Genomic DNA, 17,933 nt, shown 5'->3' with positions numbered 1-17,933 from the left:
CAAAAGATGAATAATAACATTGTAAGGTGCCTAGGCTCTGTGACACCTGATCCGAGGCGGTCTGATCTCAGAAGCTAAACGGGCTCAGGACTGGTCAGAACTTGGAAGGGAGACCACCTAGGAACACCAGGTGTTGTGACAATAAAATAACCTATACTTTTATATTTAAAAATGAATTGTAGGCATAAAGATGCTATTTCTCTTTCATCTCTCAGGCCTCTTCATCGGGATTAAGAAGAAAGCTTTTTTTCAATTCAGCTCCACTTTTCTAAGGGAATTTGTGATCCTGGCAATGTCACCTTTACTCAGTTGCTCTACTCTCTGCAGAGGACATGTTAGTCTTTCCCAATATAGGACATCTGTTATTGATTATTATAAAACAAGACCTGTAATTCTTATAGTACATCCAGGGTATTGTAGAAATTTGAGTAAAACAAATGTTGTCTTTGAGCAGAATGATTTTTTGAAAGCATTCATTTCCATGCATAGATGTGTGAATTGCATGTGGATCTGTTAGAATGTTTATAATTGGAAGGAAATTTGATATGCCATTCCTTCATTATCCCTCGGTGAGCATCCTAGAACACACCATCCATCAGTGTTATAGGAAAATGAATCATTTCATTTGACGTGGTTCAAGGCAACAACCCATTACCACCATCATGAGCACAGTGCATGCTGGTTTTGCCCATGATATAGGTGCCATGTTTGAGCTTAATCATGTTGCACTATTTGCACTTACTAAATCTTTGAATTTATCTTGGTTTGTATACTTTTCATCAATGATTACTTTTAAGTTATTCTTTATAGACTTTTTGGTTCTTCACTTTCTATTTCATTTATTATATTTTGCAATGAATAATTATTTAATACCTTGGATATTCCTCCACCACCCCCCCCCCACTCCACCCCCTTGTAATTTTTCCATTTAATCTTAAATGGTTATTGCATTTATTTTTTTTTTCCATGAGTATAGAAGCTCTTGCAGTTTTTTTATGTCTTGCCAATTTATAATAACCTGTTTCCTTCACCAATTTTTTTCCTTCAATCTCATCCTCTAGCTTGCTGACCATTTTTTTGGGTCTCCTCTCTTAGTGTTATACTTTCCAAACCACCTTTGTCTTCCTAGGTTGAATCACTACTTGTGGACTTTATTTTTTTTGTGGAATGTTTACTTATTAGAAATGCTGAAATAATTCAGTAAATTATTGTCTTTGTTTATGCATGGTAAAAACTTTTCCTAATTTCCAATGCACCCCAACCTTATTTGTGGTCAAGTCTTTACGTTGTAACTTTGTCTTGAATGGCAATCGAATTACTCATGAACCTCATCTCAGTTCAGCAGATGACGTCAAATATTTGCCAATTGGCCTCATGATACAATATTCCAGATAACCTGTCATCTGAACTATTTCATGAAATTTTATATGCATTGTCAATGAAGACTAAATTTCTCCATGATAAATATGTTACCTTTGCTCCAGTTGTCTGAACTTTCTCTCCAGTATTGTTGCTCTTGTTAAAGGACTTTGTAACGTGGTTCAAATATTATTTTAGTCTCTAATTCTCATATCTCCACCCATACTAGTGTACTTCCTGTTGTCTTGTGCCAAGATAATTTCTCATCATGTATCTCTATTCAAATAGTCAACAAATAATTCTTAGCCATGGAATTGTACAGCATGGAATCAGCTCCTTTGCCAGTGGTGTACTTGAGCTATTCCCATTTTCTTGCATTTGGCCAAATCCCTCTAAACCCTTCATATACCTGTCTAAATGTCCTTTAACATTGCAATTGTTTGCATTATCTCTTCCTCTGGCAGCTCGTTCCACTATCACCATCTCCGAAAGATGCCCTTAGTTCCATTTTTAAATCTTTTCTCTCACCTTTACTCATGCTTTCTAACACTAAACCATAACTCTGCCCTGGGATAAAAATCAACTATTTATCTTTTCTGAGCCCTTCAAGATTTTATATGCCCCTGCTTCTTAAGTTCCAGAGAAAAAAGCCCCACTCTGCCAAGTCTCTCTTTGTAACTCAACCCTTTCTGTACTGACAACATCCTTGTAAATATTTCTTGTACCCTTTCCAACATAATGACTTCCTTCCTGAGGCAAGATGACCACTCCAAATGCAGTTTTTCCAGCATCCTGTACAATTGTAACATGACATCCTTGCTCTTGTATTCAATGATGAGACCATAAGGAAATGTGCCAAATGCTGCCTTCACCACCCGATGTTTGTTGCCATGGTCAAGCAAATGTGTACTTTGAACCTAAAATCTCTCTGTTGTACAGCAATCCAGGGTCCTGCTTTATACAAAACAAGTCCTTCCCTGGTTTAACTTGCCAAAATCCACATTGACACTTTTAAGTTAAATTCCATCTGTCATTTCTTGGCCCACTTTCCCAGTTGATCCAAATCCCATTGTAATCTTAGAAAACTACTGTCTACCGTCAATATTGGTGTCATCTGAAAACTTACTAATCATGCCAACTGCATTCTCCAAATTGTTAACGTGGATGACAAAGAACAATGGACCCAGCACTGATTCCTGTAATACAGCATTGGTCCCAGTCTTTCACTGTTAAATAAACAACCTTCCACTTCCCCTCTGATTCTTACCACTGAGTCAATTTTGTATCCAGTATGCCAGCTCACGCTGGATCTAATGTGATTTTACCTTCCAGACTAGCCTACCATGTGGGACCTTGTAAGAGGCCACACTACAGTCCACGTGGAATAATTCTTCAACCCTGACCTCTTCAATCCTCTTGGTTACCTCTACAAAAGAACTCCATTTTGTGGGACATGATTTACCACATAAAGTCATGCTGGTTGTTCCTAATTAGTCCTTGCCTTTCATGTAAATCTGTCTCCCAGAATATCCCCCAGAAACTTGCCTTCTTCTTCCACCCCTTTCTAATCTTCTCCACGTTACCCATACTACTGATGACGCAAATATTGACCAGCAATCTCTTCCTAAATTCCTAAAATATTCTAGGACATTCTCATTCAAGCCCTAATGATTTGTACATTTTTGTGCACATGCTCTAAAACTCCTAGCACCTTCCCCTTTGAATGAGAAAATGCTACGACCCATCATATCCTCTTTCCTGAATTTCCTAGCTTCATTATCCTGCATCTCCATGCAGACAACCACATTGACACACTCTCTTTTGCTGTTTGTATACTGATTGAATATTTTATTATTCCTTCTTGGCTTATCTGTCAAAGATGTCTCGTGTCCATCTTTTGCCCCCTTGAGGTACTCAAATTTACTCCAACATCCTTCGATTCACTGATTCCCAGCTGCCTTTACTTTACATGAGCCTTTCTCGTGACTGGTACTTCAATGTCTCTTATCTAAGCTTCCCTACTCTTTGCAGTTTTTTTTCTCCCTTCACTCTAATGAGAAGATGCTGGCTCTGAACTCTCCCAATCTCACTTTTAAAAGCTTCCCACTTATCAGACTTTCTTTATCTGCAAACAGCCTCTTTTGCAAGTTTCTGTCTAATGCCTTCAAAATTGTCTTGCCCACATTTAGGACTAATGTATGGACCATGACCATTTTAAAACAAATAAAATTGTTCACAGGTCCCAAAGTGCTCCCACACTTGCTCTGCCTCATTTCCCAAGACCACGTGCAGTGTTTATCCTTCTCTAGCAAAGGTCATCTATATATTGTTGAGAAAACTCCTGGATGTGCTTCACAAGTTTTGACACATCCAAAGTCTTAACACCACTGGCAATTGAATAAGGTAATTGCCTGAGGTTCTTGCCTATCAGTGTTTCCAAAACATTCCTGACTTGCAGTAATACAGTTCCATCCCTGTCCAATCCACTTTATGACATGACTGCTGTTTGGGGTGACACGGTTGGTGTAGTGGTAAGCGCAATGCCTTTATAGCGCCAGCAATTGGGACTGGGGTTCGAATCCCGCACTGTCTGTAAGGAGTTTGTATGTTCTCCCCGTGTCTGTATGTGTTTTCTCTGAGGGCTTTGGGTTTCCTCCCACTGTTTGAAATGTACCAGGGGTAACTTTGCATCCTGAGATGCCATTGTTTTGGGCAGTGGACTTTCTACAGCCTACTGTAATCTGTTTAATGAACTACGCTTATACAGACTTGATTGGGGAAAGATTCATTATGATTCATAATGAAAACAAGAAGATTAGCAATATTCTTCCAAATAATTTTCTTTGACAATGCTTTGCCAGCTTTGACTGTTAATACAGCAAACAGCTGGCATTTAAAAACTAGAACCTCATGATAACACTCTGTTCAGTAGCATTTGTGGAGAGGGTGGGAATAAACTTGTCAGGTTATAGCACTTCATCTGAACTGCTTCCACTGACAAAACAAAATAATGCTGGAATGTTCATACTTCATTTAACATTATTTCCCATTCTGTAATTCCAGGATATCCGACATCAAGCCAGTGACTTCCCTTGTAAAGTAGCCAAGCTTCCAGAAAATAGAAATCGAAACAGATATAGAGATGTCAGTCCATGTAAGTAAAGGGAATCTTGCTTAGAGTAAAATGTATATTTAATACATATTAATTTCTGTCTGAGTGGTGTTTGCACAATATGCTACCAATCCATAAAGTTAAATGTGAATTGATAAATCAGTGATGAGTTTATGGACACAAACTAAAGAGTTTTATGGTTGATTATTAGCTTAAAACCTATGTTTTTTAAACTCATTTTTGTCTGTACTTTTAGTCAAAGTTTAAAACTCCTCACTTTTCAATGAGGTTGAGAAAATGATTAGCTGAAAGTCCAGGTTTTGTGCTATTTTGATCTTCACTCATTTTTATATTTTAATTTATAAAATATTTTAGGACAAGATCTAATATGGGATCTGCCTTTCTTACAGGCTTACTGCAAACAAGTTTTTACTAGGCTTGTTCGATATTTTTATTTGAATTTCTCAAGCCAGTGAATGTAAATGCTTCTCATTAATTTGGACTATTACTTTGTTATTTTTAACAAGACGAAATGATTGAATCTCATTGCAACCCAAGGAAGAAAAATTAGATTCTTTTTCACCTAAACTACAACAATATTAATAGGCTCTAGATTTTCACTTTGTTACTGAATTTGTTTGGAATTTTGACGTGAAGATAGGGTCCTCAATCTGTAGGCTCATATTCTGAATTGGATTACAAACTGGATGAAATAAATTCAGATTCAGTTCTCAAATTTATGCCATTATCTTATTACACTTCTCTTTTCACAAAACCACACCCACTGGTCAAAAAGAGAAGTGTCTGTTTCATCACATGTGTGCTGAGTTATTTAATATGCGTGTTCAGTTAACTGGACAGAAGTGTTTCTTGACCTGTTGCAAAATCATTGTTGCTCCTCTCACTGTACTGAAACTTGAATCTATAAATGGCCAAAAGATTTGTCTACTTCATGTGAAAACTGCCTTTTCATTCATTTTGAATCTTGCGACCACTACAAAATTTGTCTAAACTAGTTAAAAAGAGTTCCTTCCACTTGTTCAGCATAAAACCATATACTTTAGAAACAATATTTTATATCAGATTGTTTCAGAGTGATGCCCTTTGTGTGTTAAAAGTAGCTTGATTGGTACTTCCTGTGTCCTTCTGTTGCCAAAAGTATTGTAAATGTGTAATGTTCTTATTTTTTAAAATGTTCTCTTTTTTGAAAGTTGATCACAGTCGAATTAAACTGCAGCAGGGGGACAATGACTATGTCAATGCAAGCTTGATTAAAATGGAAGAAGCTCAAAGAAGTTACATTCTGACTCAGGTGAGCATTTTGAAGTGTCAACATCATGAAACCATCTGTTATTTTGTTTTAAGATTAATGGATTGGCACAAGTTTTCAGTTCCCAAAACATCATTGGGGTATTTTTCATAACAGAACAAAATAAAATGGTTGTTAATGGGGTAACACTTTGTGTCCTTTTCTCTCTTCTTTTTGATGGGTTAACATTTGGTGATTCCCTGGTCCATTTATGGATAGACCATTTTGTTTGCCATATATACTTGTGTAATAGTCAATTCTCTGTAAAAGTTGACCCACTCCCCCCCCCCCCCTTATTTTTGGCCCTGATTGTCTGCCGAGCTCCCGACATCTCGACCGTGAACCCTCACCTTGGCCACCCACACATTCAAGCTCCCAATCCCAAATCCTCGTCCCACCCGCCCACCAGAGGTCCCGATGTCTCGGCCGCAAACCCTTACCTCAGCTGCCCATTCATCCAAGGTTCTGAGGCCCTGGTCACCTGCCCAGCGGAGCTATGGACATCCCAACTCTGGATTCTCGTCCTGGCCTCCTGCCCACTGGAACTCCCGCCACCCTTCCCTCAGACGTCCTCCCAGACCCTGGCCACCTGCTTATCCAAGCTCACAGCTCCCTGAACATGGACTTAAGCACTTGGTCCCAGACATCCAAGCTCCTGAAGCCTTGAACAGCGCAGGTATTTAACTGTGATCAAAAGTAGTAGCTATATAAAAAGTCATTCCCCCCACCCCCTACCCCCACCCCCCCAAATTTTTTGACCTGAAAAATTGGTCCAAATAACTCAACTCTTACACTGGCATATACAGTAAGTATCTTGAATTCCAGCTACATGATTATCTGAAGTAGAGATCCTGCCCTGAACGTTGTCTCTAAAAATGCATTTGCATAGCAAGACTGCACAACTGGCTTTGCAGATTATTAAATAATTTTTAATGGCAGACTTTATAATTCAAAAAATTAAAAAAAGAATTAAAATGTTTATTAAATGTTGATGTAGTTAACTAACATGCAGTACTTTTCATTTAAAAGAATAAAAGTAACCTGCTCCTTTTCCTGCTGACCTGAACCCCTTTGATCCCCATTGAAATCAGAGGAATCCATGATCCAATATAATTTCTTATGATGTCAAGAGGACTTGCTGTGATAATTCACTTTGTGTAGAGTCAATTGAAGGATCAAACTAACAAATTCTGTATCCAAACCTCTCCCCATCAGTCTGCTAGCAAATTGGACTTCTTTGGCTGAAGTTTAAAGCTTGCTTTTATGGTTTTAATGGTCGAGTTAAACATTGTATTGTTATTGCAAGTTGCGTCAAATGTATTTTTGTAGTCCATTCTATTAACAATTTCTCACTTTGGGCCTGGAGATGGATGCTGAATCTCAATTTGCAATCATGTTCATCACTGTTTAACTACATTATTTCAAATGGGCATGAATTCATTTTGGTTTATAAAAGTATAGCTATCAACTTTTTCAATATCCCAAAGCATTTTGTTGTCAATGAAGTATATTTTGGTAAATGTAGGTGTATAGAGTACATCACCGATTATCCAAAATCCTCATTTATCTGAAAATTTTTTGGACCAGGAAGTGACATCTGTTTGCCTCTGAAAAAGTTTGGATAAATGAGGATATTAGGAACAATCAGAAATCCTCATTTATTTGCCGCAGATGCCGTGGCCTCACAGTTTAAAAATATAGCAGTCTGGGAAGGCCGTGGGGTCGGGGTCACTGCTGGACTGCAAATGCCGGGGGTGGGTGATGAGGTTTGTTCTCCTCTTCTCCCACCCCCCCACCCCCCCAACAAAGCTACACCCTGTTCGGGCACCCAGTCAGGAGCAGGACCTCGGTGGGGAGGTGTCGATGATATGCGACGGCGATTGGCAGGGGGAGTTGTGCAGGTGAAGACTGGATCTGTGTCAGGCTCCAACACTGAGAACCAAGATGCGAAACTTGAACAGCCCCTGCCGGAACGAGCCCATGGGAAGACAGGAGTCCGCTGACTCACTAGTGAGTGTTCTTCTGGCCCAGGAAGTCTCCCTGGGAATCTGTGGCAGCGGTGGGGACGTGTCAGGAATCGGCGGCTGTGTTTGGGAGGTCTCGGTGATTGACGGCGACATTGGGGCATGTTGGGGATCAGCCGGGGCCAGCATTTTTGATGAGAATTAAACATTATTTTAATGCTTAAAAAGCCTGAAAAATTCAGTCATCTGAAATAGGTCCAGTCCTGACGATTTTGGATCATTGGAATTGTACTGTAATGTATTACAAAGAAATGTAATAAATCTGCACGCTGCTTCTGTAAAGATATAAATGACCTGATAATTAATTACCATGATGTCTAAATATTGGCACAGGCACTGAACTGAGTTCTTGTAACTTGAGCTTTATTGTGTCCTTCTGAAAATGTCTAGACAAATGAACATTTTAAAAAATTTCCCATAAATGAACACCTTCAACAGTGCAGCTCTGAAGTCCAAGTCATTGAAAACGTCTGTGTAAGGTGTTGGCTCAAGCAGGCAGCCAACATCAACGATCCCATCACCCTGAACATGATCTTTTCTTGCTTCTATCTTCAAGCAGAAGGTACAGAAGCATGAAGTCCTGCACCTCTAGGTTCAAGAACTTTTTTTCCCCCAACAGCAAGGAGGCTATTGAATTTTCATGAACTATTTGAGCCATAAATTTCTGAAGCTAAAGGTCAACAATGAACTGAGATTGTCATTCAGTATTTATTGATCCTTGAGGGGGTTTTCTCCCCTATTGTAACAAAGATCCACTGATTTAAATTTATTTCCCTCTTTGCTTTCTTTCCATATGCCTGTCCTTTTCCTGTTCCACCCCCATTTCCTATAAGCTTACATGTTGTGTGCAGAGTTAAGAGCGTTAGGAATTTGAATATTTTAAATCTTGCATTGGCAGTGATTGCCTGCAGTATGCAAAAAAAATTGTTGTTTTTACAGGGACCTCTTCCAAATACATGTGGTCATTTCTGGGAAATGGTTTGGGAGCAAAAGTCCAGAGGAGTGGTCATGCTCAACAGGTTAATTGAAAAGGGATCAGTAAGTCATTGAACTTTTCTGCATTTAGTTTACAAAGCAATGTGTGTTTTTTTTTAAATGTGAATCTTTAATCAAGTAAGCTATGGAGTTCTTGCTTTCTGTGGGAGAAGAAGCTGTTATGCTGCAAAACAATGTTCCGTGTTAATTTAAACATGAATTGAAAAGTGACACAACAAATTCTTTAAAAAGGCTTGCTTCCTGGAAAAAAGAATTGGGGACAACTTCAAGCTGAATACAAAGATAATTTTAGATTTACTGTATCATGTCGGAAATTGGAGAAACATTAACTTTAATTTAATTGAGCATGTTTAATGGCATCATGGTGCTGGCACATTGCATTAGTTCAACTGGCCTGAAAATGATTTGCTGCTCATTTTTGTTTGAGCTGAGCTTTTGATGCCTCTTGTGTCAGTGTCCAACAATGGTCAGCACCAATGAAGGATTCCAGTTGCCCTGATACCGCTTTTCCAAGGTCCTGGTGAAACCTTCACCTTTTTAGTCACTGACTCCACCAAGATCCGCAGGAAAGAAGTCCAATTGTGAATGCAGAAAATGAATTTTCAATGAGATGGTGCATTTCATGGTTTTGTCTGCTTGGACAGGAAATCACAAAAATAGGTTATAACTAGAAAATAAGTACGTGATCGGAAAATTTTATGGTGATTTTCATGATCAACAGCTCAAAGTTCTTAAAATACACCCAGGTGTTCAGGACACAAAACCTTCAATGCCCAGTGTCATTGAAATGTAATCAATTGATTGTAATTACTCAATGGTATCTTGATTCCTTTCTTTAGACCATGACACTGGAAGTTAAAACGACTGCTTTTCCATTTTTAATTTGATCATTTCCTGGAATAAAAATATTTGGTGCTGTTTGCTTCCTTCAGAAATGAGCTTTCTAATGAAAATCTGTATTTTTAAAATTTACTCGGTTTTCTTCAACCTTTTGATTTTGTTTTAGTACAGCATTTTTAAGTACATTTAAGGTTGTTTAATTTGCCAACCAAAAAATTAATATATTACAATATCTTATTTTGATGGTGGTGAATCTCACAAATGTATATTTTTTTCTGTCCTAGATTAGTAAAAATTAAAGATAAAGAATATGGCAGAAATACTTTGTTAAATTTCCATTTCTAAGATTTCCAGGTCCATGTGGAAGGATATTGTTAGCCTTCCTCATGAATCTGGTCTAAATCCTGCTCCTCTTTGCCAGAAAGTAATACAGTTGATCAAGAGATATGATTTTGAATTAAAAACTATATCTATTATTTAATGAAAATAAAGAACTTCAGAAAAGTTGCAAAACAAAATGTTGTCAACAGTCGAATAGTATCTTGGAAGAGAAGTAGAGCTAACATTCAGGTCAAAAATGCTTGGTCAGAAGCTAGCGCTAGACAGACTGAGTGCTGGAAAAGTAGGTTCGTTTGAATGAATACTTGATGTTACTATTAGGTCTTTTACAGATGTTGGGTGATCTGTTATAACTATATAACAATTTTGTCATAGAATCTTTAGTGGAAAATGCTCTTGACAACAATTATTTACAGTTTTTTTCAGTTGAAATATTTCTGATTAATGCGATGTAAATTTATTAGTCTGTCAAAATATTGTCACAAAGCATTTTAACTCAAAACTGAATTTCTTTATCATAGTTTATTTTTCCTTGAAGAATATTTCATTTTCATTGCTTGCCTACTTCATGTTCAAGCTCACTATCTTTAATTTTATTTCATCAATGAATATCACCCTTGTGCCTTTTGGTAGTAGAAGCTACAGCAAAAAAAAAAGCGGCTTACTTTTTTGTCTTTTGCTCCCTTTTTCAGATTAGTGTCCTAGCTTGATGGTAGTTAATTATTAAAGAAACCTAGCCAATCTTTGGTTGCAAATTTGTTCTGATTTCACAAAGTCAGAGATATGGCATCAAGCTCCAGAGTCTCTTCACTTGAGAGTGAATGGTCATGATAAGCTTATTACTTCTAATTGTTTTCCATTATCATTCATCCATTTCCCTGTTCTTGGACAATCGATTTCTAGTGCTAGATTCTTTTGTAAAAAGTAAGCCTTTTGTTTCTGCTATTTTTTATACTTTGAAAATCTTTCATATATAATCAGTGTAACCTCTATTACTTGAGAAAGTAACAAGCTTTATAAGTGATTTGGAGTTTTTAAAAAACTATAAACATTCGTGTTTTATTTCCATTGCTGAAATGTGTATTTTCCAGCTAGAAATAACAATATTGAGAGTGAGAGCTGGTTTCGAAGTTGGACTGCTTTATTGAAACAGAATATAAAGTGTTACTTAGAAGAGAAGAACGTTTGAATGTCAATTCATCCAATCATTTTTAAATTCTAGATAAAATGTGCACAATATTGGCCAAGTCAGGAAGAAGTGGACATGATATTTCCAGACACACATTTCAAGTTAACGTTGATTTCTGAAGATGTAAAATCATATTACACAGTACGACAGTTGGAGGTTGAAAACCTTGCAGTAAGTTCATCAGCAAAATTTGAATCTTGGTTTTGTAACTATTTAATTTGGATTTCTTTGCATTAAATAGCATTTGGGCTTAATTTTCTGGCAGAATTTCAACAGGGCGAAATGTGACAAAAGTTAGATGAAATGTTTATAATCGGGGGCATCATAAAGATGCTGTTTGCTGATGTCCGGTTCTCCATTAAGTAACATTTTGCTATCTCGTGCCAAACCAATGTAAAGGGTTTCTTGTGTTTACTGATATCTGAGCACATGCAGAAGTAAAACAGAAAAATGGTAAAGTTTATTTAAATGAAATTAAGTATGTAATTGAAATATTTTCTGTACACTGAAACTAATCAACAAATAAATCAAATTCACTCATTAATTTATGTTATGATATTAATCAGGCATCCAATTCATTTTGTTGGGCATAAAGGAACCAATATTTGATAAAGGAACATGTCTGGTTGTGGAATTGTGCTGAGAGAACGTTTTGACTGATTAAACTACTGAAATACTTGCATCTCAAAGATTGAACCTCAAAATTAGAATCTTGCAGAAACCTTTGTGGCTCTTTTTTAAAATAAAGAATGAAAAAATAGCCTTTCCTAAAGTACTGTAATTACAGTCTGAGTGTAGCTTTAAAACAAAACTTTTTCTATAACTTGTCATGAAAAAATAGTGTTGTACAATGTTGAGTTGACAAGGTGCACAGTTAATGTAACTATAGTATCGAGTCCACGCTGCTGAAGATCCAACTGCGCTGGGTGGGTCACGTCTCCAGAATGGAGGACCCTCGCCTTCCCAAGATCGTGTTCTATGGCGAGCTCTCCACTGGCCACCAAGACAGAGGTGCACCAAAGAAGAGGTACAAGGACTGCCTAAAGAAATCTCTTGGTGCCTGCCCCATTGACCACCGCCAGTGGGCTGATCTCGCCTCCAACTGTGCTTCTTGGCACCTCACAGTTCGGCGGGCAGCAACCTCCTTTGAAGAAGACCGCAGAGCCCACCTCACTGACAAAAGACAAAGGAGGAAAATCCCAACAGCCAACCCCAACCCACCAATTTTCCCCTGCAACCGTGTCTACCTGTCCCGCATCGGACTTGTCAGCCACAAACGAGCCTGCAGCTGACGTGGACATTACCCCTCCATAAATCTTCGTCCGCGAAGCCAAGCCAAAGAAAGAAAAGAAAAAAGAAAAGAAGTATAATTCTCCATTTCAACTCCATGATGGGGCACATGGGTTATGACTCATGCCTCCTCTACTCTTGTTTTTAAGAATCAGCTGTAGATGTCTGCTTTGGTACACGGGTGACATATTTGTATTGAAACTTTACAGCTTTTATTTATTTTTGTTCCAATCATTCATCCAAAATACAAGTTGCATGATATAAATTAGGAATAAATAATTATGTTGAATAATAGACTCCAAAGTATATTAAAATTTAACTAACCCAGTGAAATGGCATAAGTTAAGGTGAGAATACTGAGTGTTTTTCTTTAAAAGTCACATTAGTCCAGGCTGATTCTCCAACAAATTTTAGTTTATTGTACAGGTACTTCCATCCATTTTCTGCTCTATAGTCATTTTGTCCGTTATTCATAGCTTGTACCCTCTGCGCTCCCCAAGTCATAAGCTAATCATGTTGTGAATGAATAAATGTAAGAATTGAAATCTTGAGTACATTTCAGAATGTTTTGTTTTTTAATGAAAGTGCCCCATTTGATGCAGCAAAATGAACTGCCACATTACCGCTTATTTATTTTCCACTAGCCCTTATAGTTATTATCTTTGTGGCGTCTTGATTATACTTGCATTATTGTTTTAAGCCACTGTTTTAAGCCTTTGATTGTATTTGTGTATGTTGTACTTGTGTACGTGATGCAAAATTCGTTCATTCACAACAATTTAAATAATGTTGATTTTAAGAGTTGCTTTAAGATGGTTGTGATATTTTTATTTAATGAAAATAATCATGAAATCTTTCCTTCTGCTCCCTTCCTTTTGTTTCAGTCCTCTCTCGCTTTCAGATGTAATCTTTGTAACATTATATGGCTGGCATAAAATCATTTTCTATAGTTGGGAAACCTTTTGGAATTCATGTTGAAGTGTCGAATTTGATACTTCTTGCTACGGTGGTCTATACTTTGCATACTCAGTTGTGTGGAGTTTGTTCATCTATAAAGTTATATGTATGCAGTGCAAGACATATACAAGATGTTAATTATAATTTGTTCTGTAATGCTAAAGATTGAATTTAAGTTTATGCAATATTATTCCAACTATCAGAATGTGTGTGGTTATTGTTAATAAACAAAAGTGATTTGAGATGTAGATGTACAGAATACACAATGATTGTATGCGAGGGTTTTTGTTTGAAAGCACACCAAAATGCTGGAGGAACTCAGCCGGTCTTGCAGTGTCCATAGGAGATAAAGATATTTACTGACATTTCAGGCCTGAAATTTCAGGTTTTAGCGAAAAACAGAAAAATCTCAGAACATAGACAGTGCTGGCTGGGGGAGGAGTCCAGACCATCAAAAGGTGTTATAAGGGGAGAGGTAAGAATTAATTTTGTTTGTGTGAAAGGAATTAAAGGGAAAAAGGGAGAGAGACAGAGCTGGAGGAAGGCAACAGGGGGAGTTGACAAAAGCCAGAGAAGTCAATGTTAATGCCATCTGGTTGGAGGGAGCCCAAATGGAAGATGAAGTATTGTTTCTCCAATTTGTGGGTGGTCTCAGTCTGGCAGTGCACAAGACCATGGACATCTCTGGCTTTTATCCGGATGGCTTTAACATCAACTTCTCTTGCTTTCGTTAAACTCCCCCAGCCCCTCCCCATCACCTTCCTCCAGCGCGCGCGCTCTCTCTCTCTCTCTCTCTCTCTCTCTTATTTCCCTTCATCTCCTTTCACACAGACAAAATCAATTTGCACTTCCCCTTAAATCAAATTAATGCCTTTTGTTGGTACGGACTCCTCCTCCAGCTGGTACGGTCTCTGTTCTGAGATTTCCTGTTCTTTGCTTATTTGTCGAAGAAAGGCTGATCCCAAAACATAGACAATATATCTTTTATCTCCTATGGATGCTGCAAGACCGGCTGAGTTCCTCCAGCATTTTGGTAAGTGGTTTTACTACGATCACTAGCTGCAGGACTTTCATGTTCACTGGGGTTTTGATTTTCAAAGCTGCTCTTGTCAATGTGAGTTGGAAAAAAGAATCTCTTGTAGGTAATACATATTTTCTAAAAATTAAAGAACATCAGTTTTCACTAGATGCACCAAATTATGTCTAGTAATTTTATTATTTTGTGTATTTTTGAAAATACATTGGATATGTGCATATACTTGAAATGTAAAGTTCTCTCTGAATTATTTCTATGCATTGTTATATTTATTTTTGCATTTATCTCTTTTCCAATTTAGACCAAAGAAACCAGGGAAATTTTACACTTTCATTATACCACCTGGCCTGATTTTGGAGTCCCAGAATCTCCTGCTTCATTCCTTAACTTTCTTTTCAAAGTGAGGGAATCTGGATCACTGAATCCTGAGCATGGGCCAATTATGGTCCATTGCAGTGCTGGGATAGGGAGATCTGGCACTTTCTCATTGGTTGATACATGCCTTCTGCTGGTATGTAATATTATCACGTTACATTGCTTTTCTTGCAGAGTTCTTTGAAAACAGACTTAAAAATACAACAGTGTTGTAAATGGTTGAAGCTGTGAATAAGTTCAGCATTATTATTAGTGTCTGAATATCTCTGGTATGTTTTTGTACACATGGAGGTTTACTCATCAAACGAAGAACCCTTACTTGGACAAACAGTGATATGAACAAAACCAGCTAATTTCCTAGCAGCACATTATATACAGTTCTCAGAAAAATTGTGTAATATCAATTAGAGCTCCAAAATTTTATGAAAATTCAAGAAACAATGAGACATGGTTAAAACAATTGTCTTGTTAGAATATCTCTCCACTAAAGCTAATTCATCTATTGTCCATAGAGAAGGTTTTATGGTTGCTTGGACTTGTCCACAGCTGGCACCACAAGGTAGTGATAAAATACCACTGATTTCAGCTGGTGAATATTTTGAAAAAGTTTTCAATTTATCATTTTGTAACTGCAGAAAGTTTTTTAAGTCTTAAGTGCGCAAACGTTTAGTGTTACGAACATTTTAGTACAATTGCATTGGCAATTTACACATAGTCTTGGGGACAAATTAGCAAATTCCTCATGCATTAGGACCATGAGCAGCTTGTATCATGAGCACGTTCCAGTCCTCAGATGACTGGATTATTGTCTTCATTACATTTTCTACCTGGAGGGCTACTTTGAGTGTGTGTGTCTAGTTTTAAAATTAACAATTATGCAAATTAGTAGTTTTCCATTTAGCCGTTCTCCCGTACTCTCACTCTCCCTTGTATTTTTATCCTCTGTTTCTCAATCACTACCACTCCTTCTGTTTCCCATCTCCCACCAAACTAGAATGTTAAGAAAATTGAAACTGGGCTCCACTCTTATTTTCTTCAATATTATTGACTTTATTTGACAGATGGATAAACGGAAAGAACCTTTGTCTGTGGATGTTAAGCAAGTTTTATTAGAGATGAGAAAATATCGGATGGGTCTTATTCAAACTGCTGATCAAATGCGTTTCTCCTACATGGCTATTATTGAAGGAGCAAAATTCATCATGGGAGACCCCTCTGTACAAGTGAGCATTCCAGTTTTGTTTATTGATTGGAGTTTAACCAAAGACCTTGCATATCCTCAACCATTTTAAGTATTACTTCAGCAATTACAAATGAGTTAATGCACAGAAAGGTCCCACAAATAGTTTACATTTTTATTATATGACTGATAACTTTGGTTCTCTTTGAATACTGCTGTAAAATCTTTTGAATGTAGAATAGCAGACAGATGAAAACTTCATGTTAATAAAATATCTGAAAGTCAACGTCCCTGGCTTTTGATTCACTTGACTTCAAATTTAACCAAAAAGTAGACGGAATGATTGTATACATTTATATTGTCTTTTTTTTCTTGCCATCGTAATGATTTTAAAATAGGCTTGAACTGTCTCTACAACTCTTTTGAAATATTTGGATCCAGACCACCATGATTTCACATGAAAAGGCATTAATACAAGTCTTGCTTGAGGCAAGAGTGATTGGCGTGATGAATAGAAAAGTTATTCTGATTTTGCCTGCATTGTTGGTTTCTAATTGGAGTTTGTAAGGGTTACCAGCTTGTAAACTTTGGAGAAGGGTGATTTTGGTTCAAACTGATGCTTCATCTTTATTCATTTGAACTATAGTCCATATGGCACACCTGACTTAAAAAGTTAAAAACAAGAAAATCTGCAGATGCTGGGGTCGTGTGCAAGATACAAACGAGCTGGAGAAACCCCCAGGTCATGGACCATCTGTAAGAAGTCAACAATAACCAACATTTCAGGCTTGTGCTTATAGATGCCTGAATAAATAGCGGTCTTACAAATGTATTTATTAGCTGTGAGAACAAAAAATGCTCACCATCCAGGTGGGTGAGATATTTGACTGCAGCTCTAATGAATGCTGCATACCAGGAAGTGAAGGCACTTTGTTTACATGGTCTCAGTTGAAGTAATAGGGGAGCCAGTAAAATTAGTTTGGTGTTGGCAAAGTAAAATAGAGAAAAGTTTAAAAAATAAAACTGCAGATGAAAGAAAACAAATACTGGAAAATGTGTGGTTGCCTGAACTGGATTTCAAAATGAAGTTGTAAAGGAATTTTATTCTGCTTAAAAATGTATTAAATTTGGATATTCAGATCATTGTGTTTTGCTGTCATTACTCACTGTCTACATTCTAGCATAATTAACCTGGGTTAATGGAAATTTGTATAAAATTAGATAGCTAACTTTTGGAACAATGAGAAAATTGGAGAAATGACGGTAACCCTGTGAAACTTAATAATTAAGGAACAATGGAAAGAGCTTTCTAATGAAGACCTTGCGCCGCCACCAGAGCATAGTCCTCCACCTCCAAGACCTCCTAAACGTGCAGCCGAAACGCCCAATGGAAAAACACCAGATCAGAGGGTATGTTTTATAAACCCAGATGAGAGAACATGTGAACAGAAAACAGAAGATATCCCCGATGGCAGAATGAGCCAACTGACCAAGTCACAAGCAGAAAGGTATTTATATATAGACGATTCGTCAGTTATGCAAAAGCAGGTGAAAATTGTTCTAATGGCTAAAACTTTTCTTCCGTCCATGAATCATATTGTATATACCTCCACATTCAATAAAATTGGCTCCAAGCTTGAGTATTCAATGTCTTGCTTCTGGTAAAAGATCGCTGCTTTTACTTTTAATAAGATGTTCAGGTTGGGAACCAAACCTACTTGCAAAATCAATCCTAATGCAATGCTGTGTGAACGTCCAGTTGCAGATTATCCATCAACCCCAGCAGCTTTTTGAAGAAGCCATTCCACTGGAATATTTTGGTTTTGGTCAAAACAGAAAAGCAAATAAAACTGGATCATTATATGCACTGAGTGATGAGCTTATTGCAATGAGTGTACAGCCAAAAATGCAATATAATTTTTATTAA

The 17,933-nt window shown here is 37.3% G+C and overlaps 1 protein-coding gene across 4 annotated transcripts in view; it reads left to right on the top strand.

Moving 5' to 3' along the window:
- Positions 1 to 17,933, top strand: part of LOC138735600 (tyrosine-protein phosphatase non-receptor type 1-like) — an 80,680-nt gene that overhangs the window by 60,340 nt on the left and 2,407 nt on the right. For all 4 annotated transcript variants that reach the window (XM_069883662.1, XM_069883661.1, XM_069883664.1 and 1 more), the window contains 7 exons: positions 4,423 to 4,513; positions 5,683 to 5,783; positions 8,744 to 8,842; positions 11,202 to 11,339; positions 14,753 to 14,962; positions 15,888 to 16,049; positions 17,297 to 17,514. In XM_069883662.1, coding sequence (XP_069739763.1) covers positions 4,423 to 4,513; positions 5,683 to 5,783; positions 8,744 to 8,842; positions 11,202 to 11,339; positions 14,753 to 14,962; positions 15,888 to 16,049; positions 17,297 to 17,514 — 1,019 coding nt within the window. The remainder of the gene's footprint in view (positions 1 to 4,422; positions 4,514 to 5,682; positions 5,784 to 8,743; positions 8,843 to 11,201; positions 11,340 to 14,752; positions 14,963 to 15,887; positions 16,050 to 17,296; positions 17,515 to 17,933) is intronic.

Source organism: Narcine bancroftii, chromosome 6, assembly GCF_036971445.1.
Source record: "Narcine bancroftii isolate sNarBan1 chromosome 6, sNarBan1.hap1, whole genome shotgun sequence".
Classification (NCBI taxonomy): domain Eukaryota; kingdom Metazoa; phylum Chordata; class Chondrichthyes; order Torpediniformes; family Narcinidae; genus Narcine; species Narcine bancroftii.
The sequence above is the reverse complement of the archived record's forward strand: the minus strand, read 5'-3'. Positions and strand labels throughout refer to the sequence as shown.